Genomic DNA, 21323 nt, shown 5'->3' on the forward strand with positions numbered 1-21323 from the left:
GAAAAGAGCGTTGGACCGACGCTAAAAGTGCCGACGTAAACAAGTTTAAACCAAAAAATAACGCAACAAAAGGGCCAAAGAAAACTAATTAAAACCAAATATACGAATAGCACACAACAACTAATAACTGAATTGCACATAGAAAGGGGATATGAAAAGCTCACGGAAATAAATTTAAATAGAATATACGTTGCACAGACGCAGGAAGCGCCAACGTAAACGACTAGGAACTAAATCACACATTGCACAGGGCTAAAAAACGCTAACGATAATAAAGTAGCCAAATATACGCTGCACAGCCGCAAAAATGTAAACAAGAACAGATTTACTGGATATATGTAGCAGACGTTGCACAGACGTCAAAAAAGGGCCAACGTAAATCGAAAGACCAAATATACGTTGCACAGACGTTGTAAACGCCAACGTAAACTAATAACCAAATATACGATGCATAGACGCAAAAAAGCGCGCAAGGTAAACGAATTAAGCTAAATATACGTTGCACAGACGTTGAAAGGAAAAAACGCCAACGTAAACAAATTCTTTCGAAATATACGTTGCACAGACGCGAAAAGCGCCAACGTAAACTAATAACCAAATATACGTTGCACAGACGTTGTAAACGCCAACGTAAACAAGTTCTTAGGAAATATACGTTGCACAGACGCGAAAAACGCCAACGTAAACTAATAACCAAATATACGTTGCACAGACGCCAAATGCGCCAACGTAAACGAATAAAGCTAAATATACGTTGCACAGACGTAGAATTACGCCAACGAAAACAGATTCTTGCGAAAAATACGTTTGACAGACGCGAAAAGCGCCAATGTAAACAAATAAACCAAATATACGTTGCACAGACGCAGAAAGCGCCACCGTAAGCTAACAAACATCTGTACGTTGCACCAACGTGAACAAATTCTGACTAAAATAAACCAAATAAATGTAGCAAAGACGCTAAAAGCGCCGGTGAAAACGAGCACAACGAAATATACGAGGCGCGTGCAGGAAAGGCATAAAACTACAGGAACACTAAGGTAAAACTAGTGACTACAAAATGTATGTTATAAGCTAAGAAAAGCGATCAAAATAAAGGAAAATTACCTCAGGCGCCGGTGCCGGCACTGGCTCAGGAGCAGGAGCGGGTGGCGGAGCGATGGCGGCAAAAGCGTCCGGGTCTGGAGGAGCCGGGTGTGCCATGATTTACTAAAGTCGCTTCAGCGACGCTGGGAAAATACTTGCAGAAAAAAACTGGACAAAACCAAAACTAAGAGTGGACTTGCGAAAAGAGGGCGAAATATGCCAAGCAGGGCGTATAAAAGGCCTTATGAGGACCCCAGGGACTTGAAGGGCCAATAGGAAATGAACAAACCAAAAACACGTGGTTTAAAGAAGTGACAAAAGCACGTCGCGGTTTTTCCGTGAATGAGAATAGTGGTGGTGGTGGTGGAGGTAGTGGTAGTGGTGGTAGTGGTGGTGGTGATGGTAGTGGTAGTGGTAGTGGTGGTGGTGGTAGTAGTGGTGGTGGTGATGGTAGTGGTAGTGGTGGTGGTAGTGGTGGTAGTGGCGGTGGTGATGGTAGTGGTAGTGGTGGTGATGGTAGTAGTGGTGGCGGTAGCAGTAGTAAATCGTTATATTTGCATCACCGCAAGATTTTATAGTATTGCAAAAGCTAAGTAATTATTAATAAAACAAAGGTAACAGTAATATTGTCCTAAGTTACATCACTTTTTTGATAATAACAATGTATCACGTATATCTGTACATGAGGAACTGAACTTCATTACTAGCTTATTTACATGATGATCGTTAGAGTTCATGAGTAGTTTTATGCTTTCTGAGGTTGATTTCCTGTCAACTTCAGGTAAAATCTCTATGATCTAATCGAGTCGATTTAGTTCGATTCTGTTCGACTGAGTTCGGCAATCGAGCTCCCGTGTTCGGTAATCGAAAACACCCACAATAGGTTACAGTTGAATTATGTTCGAATACAGAACTAATTACAAACCGAATCGAACAATTGGGTTCGATTAAGTTTGAATGATATTTCGCTTGGTTCCGCTACGCCAGGAAATACGTGCTCTGAGTTTGTGCATCAATTGTTTTTTTCGGGTGACATACATTTCCTTTTTGAATTTACTCTTTAAAAAAAACTGGTGAATTTAACTTAATCATTTTAGAAACCTCCCAAAAAACTTGTTTGGGATAAACGTATGTTCACTAATCAATCCAGTCCAGGCGATTATAGTTTTGCTCCTAGTTGACAGTGCCAGAGAATAAGGAGTTTCGTTCCGGAAGTTGTGGAACACTACTTTTCCTAGTTTTAGTTACCTAAAATAGATTTTTTTCCGGATTTCAGGTGCCGATGATCCCCACTGTTCGTACTCACTAAGCATCACTGCCATGAAGAAAATAAATACCAGATATTCCTCGATGATTGGCAAAACAGAAGAACCCAGAATGCATATCCGGCAGTGAAGGGCAATGAAGACCATCTTCATAAATTCAGTCTTTATGAAGATCACCAAAGGAGTGTTGATGTAATTAAAGTACGTTTCTGTGGAATGGAAAAAAACAGCAGTTACAATCACATCAGCATGGTGGAGTCATTGCGTGGGAGCCATCTTATGGGAGGTGTTAGTCACCTAAATGCAAGATTGTGTTCTATGGCGTGTCCAACATCGAGCGCGACTGAAGTCCATGTCACCATAGTTTGGTATGATAATAATGATTTTTAAAAACTGGATCACTGTATAATGCAACTCCAGGGATTTCATTGGCCTAGCTGCCATGGTATATGAGAAATAGCGATCATTAAATTGTCTTCTAGTTGTTTTTGCAAAGCAAAATTGGCAAGATCTAGCAATGCTTCTTGACTGTTTTATTTTACTCGCGCTTGTTGGATATGAGATGACTATAGCCAACTCGGCAATACGCGCCTCATGGGCTATCTATGATCTCATCTTCAACGTGCGCTCGTTGAATAATTGATGATGATGATGATGATGATGATGATGATGATGATGATGATGATGATGATGAGTAGTAGTAGAGTAGTAGTAGTAGTAGTAGTAGTAGTAGTAGTAGTAGTAGTAGTAGTAGTAGTAGTAGTAGTAGTAGTAGTAGTAGTAGTAGTAGTAGTAGTAGTAGTAGTAGTAGTGTATTGCGAGGAGAGTCTACTCAGAATCGCAATGCGGATTCCGAACCAACAGGTCCACCGTTGATATGGCGTTCTCCCTCACCGGTTGAAGGAGAAATGCAGGGAACATCGACAGCCACTCTTTGTAGCCTTGATATACCTCATGAAGGCTTTCGACCTGGTCAGCAGAGATGGTCTTTTCAAGATTCTCCCCAAGATCGGATGTCCACCCGGACTCCTTGGCATCATCAGATCCTTCCATGAGGACGTGAAGGGTACTGTGGTTTTTGATGGCTCAACATTAGACCCTTTCGAAATCCGAAGTGGAGTGAAGCAGGGCTGTGTCCTTACGCCGACCTTGTTCGGGATCTTCTTCGCTATCCTTCTGAAGCATGCCTTTGGATCTGCAACAGAAGACATCTATCTCCGGACCAGGTCAGACGGAAAGCCGGACTAAGAGCAAAGTCCAAGGTCCAGCTGAAATGCCTGCGTGACTTCCTCTTTGCCGACAATGCAGCTGTCACCGCCCACTCAGCGAAAGACCTTCAGCAACTCGTGAACCGTTTCAGCGAGGCCTTCCGAGACTAAGGACTGACCGTCAGCCTGACGAAAACACAGGTTTTGGGTGAGGATGTGAACTCGCCTCCCTGCATTACAATCTCTGACCACGTACTGGAGGTTGTCCACGACTTTGTGTACCTTGGTTCGACGATCTCCGACTCTGAGCTACACAAGTGCATCGGCAAGGCAGCTACCACCTTTTCCAGACTGACAAAGAGAGTATGGTCAGACAAAATGCTGACGGAACATACCAAGATCCAGGTCTACACAGCTTGCGTCGTGAGTACACTGCTGTACGGCAGCGAGTCCTGGATTCTTCGCGCCCGACAGGAGAGGAAGCTGAAAGTCTTCCAGTTGGGGTATCTCCGACGCATCCTCAACATCACTTGGCAGGATAAAGTATCAAACAAAACAATCCTGGAGCGGGCTGAAACCCCAAGCATGTACACTCTGCTGAAACAGAGACGCCTTCGCTGGCTTGGTCATGTCGTGAGAATGGACGATAGCCGGATCCCAAAGGATCTGCTCTACGAAGAACTAGTGCAGGGAAAGCGTCCCGCAGGCAGACTGCAGCTCAGTACAAAGATGTCTGCAAAAGGGATCCGAAGGCATTCGAATTTGACGTCAACAGATGGGAAGTCTTGGCCTCTGATCGCTCGGCTTGGAGGCCTTTCCCAGTTTGAAGAGGCACTTGCCCTACAGACTGAAGCAAAGAGGCAAAGAAGGACAGACTGCATCTGTTCCCAGTGTGAAAGAGACTGCCACTCTCGAATCGGCCTCTCCAGCCACACCAGACGCTGTTCCAGAGCCACCATTCAGAGCGCGTCACCATAGACTTCCGCGACTGAGGGGTGCCAATCATTATTAGTAGTTATATATATGAGGGTTTAGGCGCGAAAATGTTTTCGCAAAAATCGAAAATCATATATAAATCGACAAATTTTCCAAAAAAATTGCGCCAATAATTTTTTAGCGCAAAAATGGTTTTCCACAAATTTTCATTAATAGCTTAAATATTTCCCAAGGTCAAATCCGAAGATCAAATACCAAAGTCAACTAATATTTTCCGAGAATTTTTCCAATTATTTTTTCCAAGAATTTATAAAAAAATTCCCAAGGTCAGATTAATGGAAAATGGAAAAACTATATAAAAATGAAATTATCTGATGCATATGAATAATATTGTCGAAATATATATTAGTATAGAATGAATTGTAATTCAGAAATTCATTATGAATTAAATAATATGGGAGAGTTTAATTGCCCATTTTGTTATTCCCAAATACAAAAATGTCAACCGAACGAACGCGAACAATGTTGTGATAATCGAGATATAATACTCGATAGAGGTCATTCAGTTTGTAAAAATTGTGGACAGGTTAATGGTTATGAAGTCGTAAAGGAATACGTTGATTTCCGAGAGAATCTTTATCGTATGCGAACAAAGAAAGTTTACAATCGAAAGTATCATCTTCAAAATATAATTGATGATTTATTATTTACAGCGATGATAAAAGTCAATTATCAGCAGAGGGCTAAAATACATCGTATTTTTGTCGAAATAAATAAAATCCTTCCTCAAATTAATGGGAAAAGAAAACGTATTATTAGTATGAAATATCTATTGGAACAAATTTTAGATTTGATGAAATTAGATCACAGCCAGTTTGTCTGCATAAAGTCAAAACAAACCCTGGCTTCGTATAGGCAATTTTGGAAAAGGATCATTGATCTTATTGGATAAAAAATATTGGACATCATTCCTCAGTGAACCGCTCATTATATTTTCGAATCCATTTGTCTGAATTTATCGTTGAATGATCAATGATTAGATTGTCGATCATTTCAAAACGTCGGTTTAAAATCTCTCTGTCATATGACCCCAGTCTAGGAGCATTTCTGATATCCACCAAAATATGACTGTACTTTCGTACAGCATCGTCAGCTTCATCTAATCGCTTATCTACCTGCTCTCACCGTAATATGCATTGAATAATAATAGCAATAGAGCTAATAGCAATTAACGCTACACCGGAAGTAGCTATTGAAGCAGCTATTCCTCCTGTGCCAAATACAAGAGAAGATATATCAGCCGCTAGTTTCCATCGTCGTAGTCTATGGTGTTTCTTTTTGAATGCCCAACGTTGTTTATGGTAAATTTTGTAATATGATTTGAGCACAGCTATCTCTTCATCTTTCAGATTCTTGGATATATAATGCCAATCAATTATTTTTCGTTTCTCTTTTATATATTATGTTTATAAAAAATCCTTTGAAAGTCTACGATTATGTCTTTTTAAGAGCCTCCTTGATTGTGCTGATTATTAACGGCTTTATTTTAGTCTTTATTGTGGTCTCTAATAGTCCTTTAATGTCAGAATCCAATTGCACCAAAGATTGTCTTATACTATTGTTAATCGGTGGTTTGATGGTGTCTTCTGTATGACTCTGGAGTTGACTGAGAGATATTGCTTGATTTGGTTCTGTTTCATTTTTGATAATCAGATGACGGTCTTCAGTGTCTAGGTGACCATCATCATTCACGTGGATTGGCTCTCTTTGTTTGTATTGAGGATCTATTTCTTCATAAGTAACTGTATACTCTATTTTATTTTCATCTTCATCCAGAATATGATTTCCATGTTCATCTTGAATAAATGGCATTATATTATTAGACTATGCTAATTTGAATCATGGATGTTGAATATTATCTCAAATTTCATGTTATTCCCGTTTTGAAGAGCCATTTTTTGTACGTTTGGATATGAAGTATCAATATTAATTATTACCGTTTTATTGGGATTATATGTTAAATTATAACGTGTCGTATATGTGATATTATTCCTCGTGGTGGAAATAAAAGGACGATCATCACCGGTTCTCGATCCATGAGTAATGATTTTGATTTTTTTAATTTGAATTGCATCTGATCTTGTAAAAGGTAATCCATTTATTGTAAAAACTTTTGAACTACTAATAGTGCCGAAATACTGAATTGAATTGGTTTTTATTTATTTTAGCAAATATCCTTTTGACACAGCATCTTGATTGTTGGTTAGATCTTTTAAATTTGTTATTGTTTTGTTATTCATGTCAATATCCACCTGCATGTTCATCTTGATAAATCTTGATCAAACATCTCATTTTTCAACCCATCAGAAACCCTTGGACCAACACTGTCACTCCGTCCTTTCATTCCATAAATAACCAAGTTTTTTTTTTTTCAAATTCAAGTTCAAGTTCAAGTTTATTAAGTTTTCCAAAAGTTACTTACAAATTAATACCGCCTGCAAATAGCGAGCCAATCTAGGCAGGCGGTGTTAAGGACATACATAAACGAATTACTAATTGAAGGCGTTAAAAAAGTCAGTTTTTAATACATTATTTGTCAAAAGAGTAAAAAGTAATGAAAAGTGAAGAAAAATATTATGATTTATGATTGAATTATAATTAAGATGACCTTTTTATTTCAGAAAAAAGGATGCTAATGTCAGCATAACTGTCCAGAGTTTCTAAAGTTGCAAATGGTAATGCTTGAATTTTCTTTTTGAATATGTGCTTTGGTAGTTTTCGATAGCTTTCGGGAATGCTGTTCCAACGATGGAAAAAGAGTTTTTATGATGATTGAGCTTAGAATAATTAATATAGTAGTTACCAGAAGATGCTGAGCGAGTATTATACTGATGTATGTCTTGTGTAGAAGTAAAAAGATTACAGATATTTTGAGATGCAGAATTGGTAGTTATATCAAGCATTAAGGTTGATGAAAGTTTGAATTAGAGCATTGTGATTGCCATAATGTTAGATTGAGCAAAATATGGAATCGCATGCGTTCTGAAAGTCAGAAAGTGAACGGCTCTCGTTTGGAGTATAAGAATTTTTTCTAGATGATATTTGGAAGCTTGGTCCCAGCCAATGAGGCCATAAGATATGTAGGGAGAGATTAAAGAGTTGTAAATACTTAGAAGTGTTTTTAAAGGGACAAAGTGTCTTAGTCTCGAAATAATTCCAATATGTCTGCTGATTTTTAAAGCAATATATATTAAAGTGGTGTTTCCAGGATAAATGTTGGTCAATTATTACCCCTAAGTATTTAACATGATCCTTACGTTCAAGATCAAAGAACGTTTTAGTGCGGCTATCATAGGCCTTAATGCGGATGTTTGAATTAATGCGTTTTTGATATGAATGAAAGATTATATAGTTTGTTTTCTTAATATATCTCGTTAAAACGAGAGTTTATTTGCGATTAACCAGACAACAACCTTATTTAGTTCACAGTTGACGATAGTCTCGAGGGATTTTAGGTTTTTATCAGCATATAAAAGGTTAGTGTCATCAGCAAAGAGGTAAAAGGTTAGCTTGTCTGAGGCCATGTAGATGTCATTTACATAAATGAGAAACAGTAGAGGGCAAAGTACACTCCCCTGAGGGACGCTGCAAAGGGTACTTTCCTTTCTAGGTACGCGGGGACCTACTTGAGTGGTCTGAATTCTGTTTGACAGATAGGAGGAGAACCAATCGTTAACTATACCACGGATGCCATGATGGGATAATTTATGAAGGAGGATAGAGTGATTGACAGTATCAAATGCTTTTTGAAGGTCAATAAATACACCACAAGAGAACATTCCCTTGTCCATCTTTGATTGAATTTTGTTCTCAATATCCAGGATTGCGTGTTCGGTTGAGCGCTGTTCTCGGAAACCGTACTGAGACTCGTAAAATAAACAGTGTTTGCTAAAAAAGGACTTTAGGCGGTTACACATAATTTTTTCAAAGAGTCTATTAAAGACCAAAAGAAGTGATATAGGACGATAGTTCCCGGGTTTGGCTTCGTCCCCATCCTTAAGTATTGGAATAATCTTAGCATGCTTAAGTTTCGAGGGGAAAATACCCCTCTGAACCGAGTTGTTTATTAGGGTTGCCAGAGGGGCTGATATAATATGACGTGAGCATTTAAGTAATCGACTTGGACACGAGTAAAGTCCATGGGACTTGTTTGCTGGCGTAAGCATTATTTCAAGCTCGATTTCAGAAGGAAGAACAGAGTCAAACACAAAGGAGCAGGAAGGAACATTTGGTGGGGGGTAGTCACGAAAAGACTTGTCACTGCTTGATAGATCACAGGCAAGTCGGTACGGTTGTCAATAGAAGCAAAATGGCAATTTAGTATATTAGCATTTTCAAGGAGATCATGGGATATCCCCTGGTTTAGAGGGCGTTCCATTGCCGCAATCACTTTCGAGTTTTTCTTTTTACGGTTGATCAAATCATTAATACCCTCCCATGTCCGCTTGAGGTTGTTTGTATTGTTTAGAAAATAATTATGGAAATAGATTTTTTTACTTAGACGAGTTAATGTTGAAATTTTATTTCTATATATCTTAAAGAGTTTAATATTACCCCCGTCGAGAAGTTTATCTTTCATTTTAATGGATTTACGAATTCCTTTTGTAATCCAAGGTTTTGAAAAAGATTTAATCTTCCGCACAGAGATTGGTTTTAATGGAGCGTGTTTATTGATCAATTTATTTAATTTATTGTAGAAAGAAGAGAAAGCCTTATCGATGTTAGTTTCATTACGGGAGACTGTATCAACCCAATCAATACGTGATAACTCGTGTATAAAGTTTTCTTCAGAAAACTTAGAAAAATCGCGCACAAGAGGTCTGTCAGGTATGCCCTTGACTACAAGCGAACTCGTTATACAAAATTGCGAGAAATGGTCACTAATATCAGAGATTATGTTGCCGCTAATGACATTTTCGTTAACTTTGTTTGTAAATATATTGTCGATTAATAAGAAAGAATTTCTATGCACGCGAGTTGGTTTGTCTATACAAGAAGCTAAATTAAGGCTCTGGAGAGTTAGAAGAAAATCTTGTGCCTAATTGCAGGAATTAAAGTGGAGAAGATTAATATTAGCGTCAGTCATGACAAAGACAGGCTTCCAGTAGCAATAAGGTTTACTGCGGTTTCCTCAAAATACTTTAGAAATTGCTCAGGTGAATTATGCTGACGATATAGCACTCCACAGATTATGTTTGCCGCATTTGTTTGATAAATTTCAACCCATAGGGCCTGAAATGCTTCGTTAGAGCTTTTCTCTAAAACTATATATCTTAACTCTGAATCAATGTACATGCCGACGCCACCTGCTGAAAGAGGTGTCGGGACGTATTCAAAAGTGTAACCAGGATTGAAGTCAATAGAATTTGCATTTCTAATTCTCGTTTCTGTTACTCCAATAACACTGAAATGAAAATTAAGTTCATCAAGCAAATGGCTTTGGAAGTTTTCGAGATTGCCTTTTAAGCTGCTAACATTATTATGGAAAAAAGACAGCTGGCGATGAGAAGGTTGTTCATTTAACTGATTTTTTAGCTGACTAAAACTACACGGGGAGTAGTATTTACAGCGTATAGAATAAATAGCAGAGAAATCAGTGTCATAAAATTTATTCTTTACAGAGTTTAAACTAAAGATATCAATGTCATATAGGCTAGGTAATCGTTCAAGATATTTTTTTGAAAGATGATTATCATTTGTTGAGAGATTTAAAAATCTACCATGGCACTGGATTATGGAACTCTGCCCATAGTACGGTAGATTATGTAAAAAAAAGCCTTACTTTGCTTAACTTCGGCGGAAATCGGCATTGTTAGATATCAGAGCACTGGATTTTTCTAACTACGATCATACAAATACTTAGCTGAGCGCTTCCTGTTCATCTTGGATGATCCGAGAGAGATCTCTTGGGCTACGGACTTTTAAAGGACGTGAATGTTCTGATCTGCGAAGGAAGATGGTTCCGTTTTTGGCCCAGCAGAACTGAAAACCATACCTGGTCTTGAATGATTTGGCGCGCCCGTACAACTCCTGCATTCTCGGTGTAAGATGGTCGAGGAATTTTTTTTTTTTTTTTTTTTTTTGAGATTTGATTGAAATTTATTGAGTATTTCCCAGACTACCTTTTGGCATTGCCGTTTACCCCTTTTTTTTAACATTCTTCATATAATATACAATCTTGCTTAACATACAACCTTAATTGTAAATAATTATTAAAATACTCAGAAAAAAAGAAAGAAATAAGCCCAGGGAGAGCTTGACAGAGTATTAGTGTACAGTTTTTGTATAACAATAATGCTACATAAGTTTCACTAGTAAGTTTCACAAGGCACAATAAATTATAAAGGTTGTACAAAGGGTTTTTCTTTTCTCTTTTTTTTTTTGCGTGTGTGTACTTGTTAAATTACTTACAATGTAATATTCCATAATTAACTAAAAAAAAATAAAGAATTAGTTATTGGTTATAGCCACTTTAAAGCAACTCTTCATAGTTTTTCCATTTATTGCGAAAAGAAACAATTCTATTTGATTTAAATGCAAGATATTTTTCAGTTTCGTATTTATTTTCAAGAATTTTCTTAAAGTGGCTTCCAGACTGTTTAATCTCTTTGTGCCTACAACTCCATAAAGAGGTTTTTCCTAAAATTATTTCATAATTAACTAGATCCATTCCCTCCTTCAAGATTCCTATAATAACGTCACGCAGTAAGAGATAACAGCAACTACTTATGTTCTTTAGAATGTTCGCAACAGCGTCCATCCAAAAAGAGTGTGAAAAGGGACAACTAAACAATATATGATTTCTAGTTTCAGTGGTATCTTGACAAAAGGAACAGTTAGGGCTTGGAATGTAGCCTATTTTAAAAAGGATGTCATTGGTAAAAAGAATAGAATTCAATACTTTATATTTAAAAGATCGTAAGTAGGGTTCACTGGAAACTCTTATGAGCAGCAAAAATGCTTCAGTGATATAATTATCTTCTAAATCAAATTCTTCCCCTAACTTGGCCCATTTCTTAGGCTTTTCATACTTGAGCTTTATTAACAATCGATAGTAGTCACGACATTTAAAATTTTCCCAATCAAGAACGACATTGAAAGTAGGTGGACGTGTTTGTCGATTCAGAGGAACAGACTGTCTTAATCCGGTCCACGTCAAAAAATTGGAGTTTAAAAGCCTTTCTCCTCTGACAGCATTAAAAGAGTCAATATTTGTCTTTTCATACAATAAGTCTTCGGTATTCTTTATACCTTTTTAAAAAAAGTGTTTATAAAACACGCTTTTACCGTCTACCTTAATTTCTCTATTGTTCCAAACGATATACTTATATTCACCATCACAATCAGCAACATCTCGTAATTCTGACCACCATAATAAGAGTAAATCGGCTAAGGTGTTTAATTTATCAACGTCGTAGTTACAGTTAAGTAAAAACAATCCTCCGTGACTACTTAAGAGATCGCTTAGATAAAGTTTCCAAAAGCAATTATAACCATCATCTACAATCTTTTTTAACCAACTTAACCTTAGGGCTTTTATCATGTTTTCATAATCAACCATTCTGATACCACCAGAATCGTAGGGCCCGCAAGTAGAACGTCTAGTGACTTTATCTTTTCCATTCCATAAGAATTGAAACACCAAAGTATTAAACTCTTTTATAATTTCGGGCGGAGTAGGTAGCACAGAGCTAGGGTAGATCATTTTTGAAAGCAAAAAGGCCTTGATAATAGTAACTTTACCATGGATGGACAGCCCTCTGACTTTCCAAAGGTTAATCGTATTCCTAATTTTCTTCAGTCTTTGTTTAAAATTTTTCTCGACTAATAGCTTGACGTCATACGTTATATGTATTCCTAAGAATTTAACACATGTTTGCCATTTAACTCCAAGTGGTTGATCTTCACAGCTCCTAAGAGAACCAATCCACATTGCTTCAGTCTTTTTAACATTCAGTTTTAAACCAGAGGCTTTCTCAAAATCTTCAAGTAAGCTAAAAAGGGCATTGGCAGAGTTCAAGTTCGATAAAATAGCTCCGGCCATCATGTCGGCACAAACGTTACATTCGGTGAGTGAAGAACCAAGTATCGGCCAAATATGGCAAGTATTAATGAAAATACAAGCTGATGTTACAACGATATTAAACGACAATCAGGAACTAAGAAAGGACGTGGAAAATTTGAAGACCTCGATGCAATTTCACGCTGAAATGGTAGATGCACTCAAAACGCAAAATGAGAAACTTGTTTCAACAAACAACGCTTTACATAGCGAAGTATTTAATTTGGGAAAGAGAGTGCAAACACTTGAATACGAGCACGATGCCTTAGAGCAATATACGCGTAAATTTAATATCGAAATCCATGGCATTCCAGAATTCGAAGGTGAAAACCTGCAAGACATTGTCATCAAAACGGGCCAAAGAATGTCAGTAGATGTAACAACCGAGGACATTGACATTGTACATCGACTGTACCGAAAGTCGCCAGCCATTAAACCCATAATTGTTCGCTTCACTACATACAAGAAGAGACGAGAATTTTATAAAGGAAGATTTAATTTAAAAGAAGCGAATACTACAGAGATCATCGGGTCAACACAGGGAGATACAGAAGGAAGAATCTTCATAAACGAGAACCTTACACAATACAGACAAGAAATTCTGGCTAAGGCAAGAAAAATGAAAAGAGCTGAAAAGATCAATCGAGTTTGGACTGTGGATGGGAAAATTTTTGTTCGGAAAACTGAGGAGTCCAGACCGCTTAGAATCAGTGAGGCTTGGGAATTAGAAGAACTGGCAACCTGATTATACTATGACTGTTTACCTCATATCCTTTAATACCTCATAAGTCGTTGGTGTAAGGAAAAATGAACAGACCTAGATATACTACATTATTCAATCATCATCAATTTTTTTTTTTTTTTATTAAATTACACGACCGGTTTTCAGGAGGCAAACACACCGTTATTAGACTATGCTTGTTCGATCGCTCGTCAAACCTTTTTTGTTTACTTGCTATCACATTAGGTCTTTAGTAATTTTAGTTATTATTTGCATTTGTTATATCGTTCTCCTATTTTTCCGTTTTGAATATAATCCTTTTTTCCCCTTTAGGTTTACTAGCATCATACATTTAGTTCGAGCAACATCGGCGAATCGTTTGTTTTTAAATTGCTTATTTCTTGCATTTGTGATTTGCATGTATTTATATTGCCTGCTATCATCTTTTGTTCTGTTGATTAATGGATTCTGCAGTCCCAATGTGGGACTGTAGAAGAACACAAATACATCCTAAAATACAAGGTTTTCAGAACACGATAGCTATCAAATATGATATTGAAAGAAAAATAAGTAAGAAAAAGTTTTATGAAAAAAAATGGATATTCAAATGAGAAGAAATTGATAACTACGTGAAAAGTCTTTAAAGCTGATTCGCCTAATCTACTATTCTTTTTTTTTTTTTTATCTGATGTTGCTCGGTTTAATTGGTTTACATGGTTTATTTAGTTAAATTAGTTGAATTATTATTATTATTTGAATTATTTGATTTGCTTAAAAATAGAAATGGGGTAACTGTGCAAAATGTATCAATTGTTATTATTTTAACCTATATATAATATTGTCAATGAAATTGTAACTGCTCTGTAAATGATAAATTTCAATAAATATTATATATAAAAAAAAAACAACAACAACTACTATTATCATGATCCCAACAGACAATTTAACTAGATCGTATCCTTTCACATTTGAAGCAAAAAGAGTTTTACTTAGTCCAGTATCAAAAACTCATATATCCGAACTTAGAATAACGGTAACGGATGCACTTGGTCGTCTAATCGACTTGAATGGGATTGATTGGTCCATGAGTCTGATTCTCCGATCTGGGTTAATATGATGTGACAAAGTGAAATGAAAGCACGTTTTGATCCAGAATTGGGTCGATATGTTAGAAAATATATTCATGATGAATCAATTGTTGGAGAAGGTATTGGAGACATATTCCGATCAATTGGTTCGAAATTATTTGGAAAAACGACAAAAGAATTAGCTAAAAAAGGAGTCAAAACAGCAGCTACAAAGGCTGTCACAAAGACTGGGGAACATATTGGCAATAAAGCTGGGGACAAGATAGTTCATTTATTGAGCAAAAAACAACCTCCAATGATGTCCACTCAACCAATGGCGCAAAAACCACTGTCTGATATGGAGATAGCAGAACGAGCCAATAAGATCATATCTGGTGGAAAACTGAGAAGGAGAAAAATTGTGTAATATAATAGTATAGTAATGAGATCATTTAGGAATCTGAAATATATCGAACGCTATGAAGACGTATTTTTCGAGCTTAAAACACCACTGAATACTGGTAATCCAGGAGACAACAATTCTCAGAAGACAACCGGATACAGGTTTGTTGTGGATAATACAGGTGAAGTGACACCTTTCGACTGGTATAACAATACAATCTAAAAGACCTTAAAAGAACAAAAGATGGACAACACAACTATTGCAGTAGATGATCACAATGGGATCGTTAATGGATCTCATTCATTCATCAACAACCTCGATGTCAAAGTTAATGGAAGAAAGGTTTACGATTGCAACGATGCAAATCATGCTGTTATTATCAAAAATCTGTTGGAATACAGTCATGAATACGCTCAATCAACAGCAACAAATGAATTATTTTATTTGGATACAAACCGACACGCTGAAGAAGGAGCTGGAAATAACTTTAACAAAGGATTTCCTGCAAGAAAACCGACCCTTGGTCTTTCGGCAGATGTTCCAACAGAAACATCACTGAACAGATACTCCTTTTTTGAGGCTCTCAGACATGAGTTTCTTCCTGCAACAAGAGTCGGGATTAATCTTGAAATTGAATCTGATGCAACTCTCATCTGGCAAGCTGGCCATGCTTGTCGAGTCATGATAATGAGGATGCAACTGATTGTGCCAAGAATGACTTTTAATTCAGAAGGACAGTCATTATATGTCAGTCAGGTTTTGAAACCTCATAAGTGGGCCTATCTCCGTGAAAACATTGAACGGACAAACAGCACTAGACTACGATCTGGTACATTTACAATATCAACTGGCATCGAACGACCACGACATGTATTTGTGTTTATCATTAATGATGCCAATATTGGTGCACAAACGACTAGTCCTTTCTTGTACGACACATTCAATGTTGCTAATGATCGAGCACTATCATCTGCTCATCTGGTTGTTGCAAATAGTAATGAATATCCTGATGTGCACTACGCCCCATCAACTGACATGACACGTGTTTACCAAGATGTACTGAAGTATGTTCACGCAAACAATTAATACGGTCAGGGAACACTATTGAATATCAATAATTTCAAATCAATATTTTGGTTTTTGTACTTTGACCTAACAAAACAAAAGACGGATATTAGAGATGGAACAACAAAACTGGTATTTCATTATGAACTATCAGATGCCACAAACGCAAACTACTCAATTTATGCTCTGACTCTTTACGAACAAGATGCTGAACTTGTACAGAAAGACGGTAAGTTATTGTTTCGATAAATACAATTTTATGTAAAGTAAATATATATAAGATATGACAAGCTATTTTACACATGGAGTAACTTTGTCCTTGGGGCAAAAAAATAAACTTGCTAAAGCATTGAGAAATAATTCCGCAATAACGATCAGATTAGCAAAAAATGAATTGAATGGACCTGATCAGCTTATGTTAACCAAAACACAGATTAATTAACTGGTTCAGATATCAAAATATCGAAAACACAGATACGAAAAGCAGTCCAAATGGGAGGGAGCCTATGGTCATCATTATTCAGTCTTGGTGCGAGGGCACTTCCAGCTGTAACAAGTCTTGCATCAAAGGCCGCTGGGCCACTGGCTACAGGAGCATTATCCGGTCTTGCCAGTCTTGGTGTTGACAAGATATTTGGAAGAGGACAGGTTGGTGGGTTCTTGATTCCACAAAACAAAGTTGATCAATTGATAAAGTACAAAGATTGTTGACTGATGCACAAAAGAAACGTATAGTCAGTGCAATTCATACTGGTGGACAGATTGTTATTAAATCGACAAAGAGTCAATCAGGTGGTTTCTTGGGTACATTGTTGGCTTCAATTAGTGTTCCTCTGTTGTTGAATGCATTGACTGGAAAAGGCCTTAGAGTTGACAGAGAGAGATCAAGACGGTCTGTACCGGTTTATGTTCCGAAAAATACCAATGGTGGCTTGCTCCTTCCAGTTGATTATAGACCGCCTCCATATTTTTGGTACTTGAAAACAACCAATAGGTATGGGAGTAAAAAAAACGTCCAAAAAGGGAACAGGGCTTCTTCTAGGCAAAAACAGTCCATTAAGAGGCATTCCACTAATCGGGGACATATTGTAAAGTTTATCAATGAGCCACTCAGTAACTTTGATCTCATTGATTGGGTCAAAAAACTTGGTATCAAACATTTCAGAGGAGTATTCAGCAAAGACAAATTACCGCAACAGATGAAAAACAACGAAGTCGGAATCATTTATCTTGATGATTATATCGGACCAGGCACACATTGGGTTACTTATCGAAATGGCGAGCCATCCAAATATGCTGAATATTTTGACAGTTTCGGATTAACGATGCCAAATGAAGTAGCTAAATATCTTGCTACAAGTGGCAAACCATTAGTTTGTTCATCAGATGAAATTCAAGAACGAGATTCTGTATTATGTGGATATTGCTGTCTCTATTATTTGTTGGAACGGCAAACAGGAAGATCGATTTTAGAAACAGTTCATAATGTGGGGTTTGATTTTAATGATCAAAGTGTGAACTATCGATTCATAATCAATTATTTCAAAAATATCAAATATATATGTATATATGGTAAAATCGTATTGTGTCAAACAGAAAAAACAAACTGAATGCATCGAACCTTCAGGTTATACAAGAACAAAAAATAATCGATAAATGTTCTTTTGCACTAGTGCAGAATGTGGAATAAAAAAACCAAATTTGTCAAAAAGCAGGGAAACTAGATAGCCCGTCCAAAGGGGCGGGCATAATGGATACTTTAGCATCAACTGGTGCTGGTATGTTTATTCAACACGGTATCCCTTTTCTGGGTAAAAAGGCTTTAGAAATGGGTAGATATTATGGGTCAGAAGCATTAAGAAATCCAAAACTGCAAAAAAAGGCTCTTGTCACTAGTGTTTACTGTAAGAAAACCTTCACGGGCCTTTTCACCAATTACTTGAGTCTTACATCGCATTCCTACAAACTGGGTCTCATTCGCACGCTTGTGGACAGGGCCTATAAGATCAACAACACCTGGTTGGGCTTTCATGAGGACATTACGAAACTTACAAAAATCCTTCAGAAGAATCTTTTTCCAATCCATCTAGTCCAAAACACTATTAATCGTTACCTCGCATTTACTCGTCATGGCGGTAATCCCCCGGTTTCCGTCTCTGACACTGCACGTACCCTTTACTTTAAGTTACTTTACATTGGTCCTCTTTCTATTATCACGCAGAGAAAGGTTCGCCATTTTGTCAAACGTTATTGTAACAACATTGATATTAAGTTAGTTTTCTCATCCTTTAAAATCGGTAACCTGTTCAATGTGAAGGGTCCTGTCCCTCGTGGGCTCCGTGCGGGTGTGGTTTATAAGTTTTTGTCTGCGGGCTGTAATGCCTGCTATGTCGGCGAAACCACCCGGCATTTTTCCACGCGCGTACGTGAGCACATTTTCAGTGACAGGACCTCTCACATTTTTAAACATTTACAAAATTCTGAGCATTGCCGCACTTCGTGCTCTACTGACTGTTTCAGCATCCTAGATCACGCTCCTACCACCTTTCAACTTTAGATAAAAGAAGCCATTCACATTCAATGGGAAAAACCTACACTCAATCATCAACTTTATCATGTTAATTTAAAACTTTCTCTGTAATATTCAGTACATTGTCATTTTTCCTTTGTGCTTATAGTTAATTAGCATTTTGGTTTGCACTATATATTCAACTCTGTGCTTTGTAATTTAAACTGAAGATGACAGAAGTTTCTGTAGAAGCATGTTTTTAAGTGTCGTTTTTAAGTGTCGTGTGGTTCCTTAGGATAACGACATATCTGCTACTATCCAGAGCTCTTGATTATGCTTTGGAAAAAGCTACTCCCTTTATTCAAAAAACTGGTTCAGAAATGCTTGATCAATTATCAGCTACGGTCAGACCAAACAGGAGAAACAAAACAGACAGAAAGGATCTTCATGGGGGGGGGGGGGGGGGGGCAATTCAAACTGATGAAATTCCATATGATGATCTATTGATTGATTTGATGATTTCAAGAGTGTCACCCAGACTGAAAAGAAAAAAATAAAGGAGCTTAAGGGTGGATCATTCGATATCTACAAAGCAATAGGAAAACTTCCAAAACCAAAAAGAGGGTAGACACTACCTGGTCACAAATATACGGGTCCATATTACGATCTTGAAAAGCAAGTGAGATATAACCCATCAACAGGGGAAATACTTGAAATATACGATCAACCAACAGGAAGAACCGATGCAATAGCAATGCAGCATGATGTTGATTATTCTGTATGCAAAGATGATAAAAAATGTAAAAATAAAGCTGACAAAAAGATGGTCGAAGCATTGGATTATGTGCCTTATGACGAGAGACAGTGGGGGCATTGGTTGGCTCGAAATATGATCAATACAAAACAGAAACTGGGTCTTGGGGTTTCGAAAAACGTCAAAAGCCGTCGACTGAAGAAAGCTGGCAAGAAAAATTAGTAGATGAATTACATAAGCCCATAAAGCGTAACTTTACTCGGCGGCGTAATATTGTAAATCATATTAATGAAATATGGGCTGCTGATCTTGTTGAAATGCAACAGTTGAGTAAATGGAATAAGAGTTACAGGTATCTTCTTATGGTGATAGATATCTTTAGTAAATACGGTTGGGTTGTCCCGTTAAAAGATAAGAAAGGTGAAACTGTGACCAAAGCATTCCAAAGCATCTTCAAAGAGGTTAGAAAAAGCTCCTCCCGCAATGGAGAGCCTTTATCTCGAGCAAAGCTCGGAGTTAAACCAGAGTATCTGTGGACTGACAAAGGCTCAGAGTTCTACAACAAACATATGAAAGACTTACTCAATAAACATAACATCAAACTGTATTCAACAGAAAATGAAGAAAAATCATCAGGCCGGCCGCGTATCAATCCACAACCGGTCACGGATCTTGAAATAGCATCCATTGCTTCTCTGGGTCTTCTTCTTCTATTCCACAGAAAAACATTCAAAACGTAGGGTTTTTATGCCCGAAACAGATTAAGAACAACATGCTATAAATGCGAATTTTTAACAACCAAATTTTCGAACTTAAATACCGGCAATTTTACCCATGGGCGATAACTTAAATTATCATAAAATTACTTTCTATGGCTTCACAGTGTACTTATCAATCATAATATCAAAACAAAGCTTTGGGTAAATTATTTTAAGTGACCGGCAGGGCCTCGAGTTTATCACCTACCCTGTCGAAAATCAGGCATTCGCATTGTAAACAATGGCGCGACATAGCCGGTGATCGCGAACTACGAAAGCCAAAAGAGATTCAAAAACGTGCATCATTTTGAGACCGACAAAGATACGGAAACTAAGCTGATACCTAACCAACATAAGTTTTGGGAATTTTCTTCATCTATTCCCGCCCAATACAAGGATAATATTAGTGTGTTGATTTCAATCACGTTTTAACAAGAATTTAGCATCAAATTTTTCATTAACCCGCACTGATGTTATTTCTGTACTCTTACCCTCTGAACTTCGACAAAACAATCTACTTTACGAACTAATTAACATTTCTATTTTTTTTTAAATAAACAACTCACAAGCTACACTGTTGCGTGACAACCATGAACCGGTAGTGTCACCATAAAGATTTGTATATTCCGATGTCTTCTTCTCCCATAAGGATTTGAAATTGGGGATAAAGACGATTTTAAGTGACTAGTTTTCGTAACTAATGCCCGTTTGCTTCCATACTTTCGCATGCAGAATAAATACTCAGAAACGAGCACATTATATTCGAAGTCCAACAAAGCATAACATCACCATTTTAAATGCCGTCAAATTTGGTCGGTATGTTAATTAAGTCCCCCTTAACTCATCCACACTTGATAAAAAGGTCTGGACAGAAACGAAAAAGAACTAAAACAGAACATAGTGTCAACAATTTGAAGTCACGATGTAGCAATAAGGACATGCTACGGCTCCTACATTTGGTATTTCTGTGTCTACCTTCTCTCCTATTTATCCAGGAATACCGTAATTACTGCCGCTTTTATTTAGCTCTAACTTACCGGGCCTGAATAAGTGTCTTTGGTGACAAATGTTTCTCAACAGATAAGCCCAAATCGTCATCGTCTTGATGTTTTCTGGCGTTGAAAACATGACTGAATGGGCAACAATGAGCTCAACTTCATTTCCTACATCTTGAAAACCATAGCATGACTTGTGCTGGTCAATATTCTTTGTACAGGACAGCAACGAACATGGCCCACCAACTATCGACTTAAATGAACACAAACTACCATGCTCGCCGTTTTGTTTACAGTTCCTTACTGTTTCTCTGGTGTAATAATTCAATTTGTTCATAGGTCTAAAAATGCAATTACGACGTTCAAAAATGCGACGTTACGACGCTCAAACTAATTAGTTAATTACGTTCATCTTCACAGAAAGAATATTTCAG

The 21323-nt window shown here is 37.3% G+C and overlaps 1 protein-coding gene across 1 annotated transcript in view; it reads right to left on the bottom strand.

Moving 5' to 3' along the window:
- Nucleotides 1–972: 972 nt before the first annotated feature.
- The window catches only part of LOC146448579 (uncharacterized), a 51676-nt gene continuing 31325 nt past the window's right edge, over nucleotides 973–21323 (bottom strand). Inside the window, exon 8 of the mRNA XM_085102434.1 lies at nucleotides 973–2560. Within this exon, the coding sequence (XP_084958560.1) occupies nucleotides 2331–2560 (230 nt within the window). The 3' untranslated portion in view covers nucleotides 973–2330. The remainder of the gene's footprint in view (nucleotides 2561–21323) is intronic.

The sequence above is a fragment of the Pavona decussata genome, unplaced genomic scaffold (genome assembly GCF_977016875.1).
Source record: "Pavona decussata unplaced genomic scaffold, jaPavDecu1.1 SCAFFOLD_885, whole genome shotgun sequence".
Classification (NCBI taxonomy): domain Eukaryota; kingdom Metazoa; phylum Cnidaria; class Anthozoa; order Scleractinia; family Agariciidae; genus Pavona; species Pavona decussata.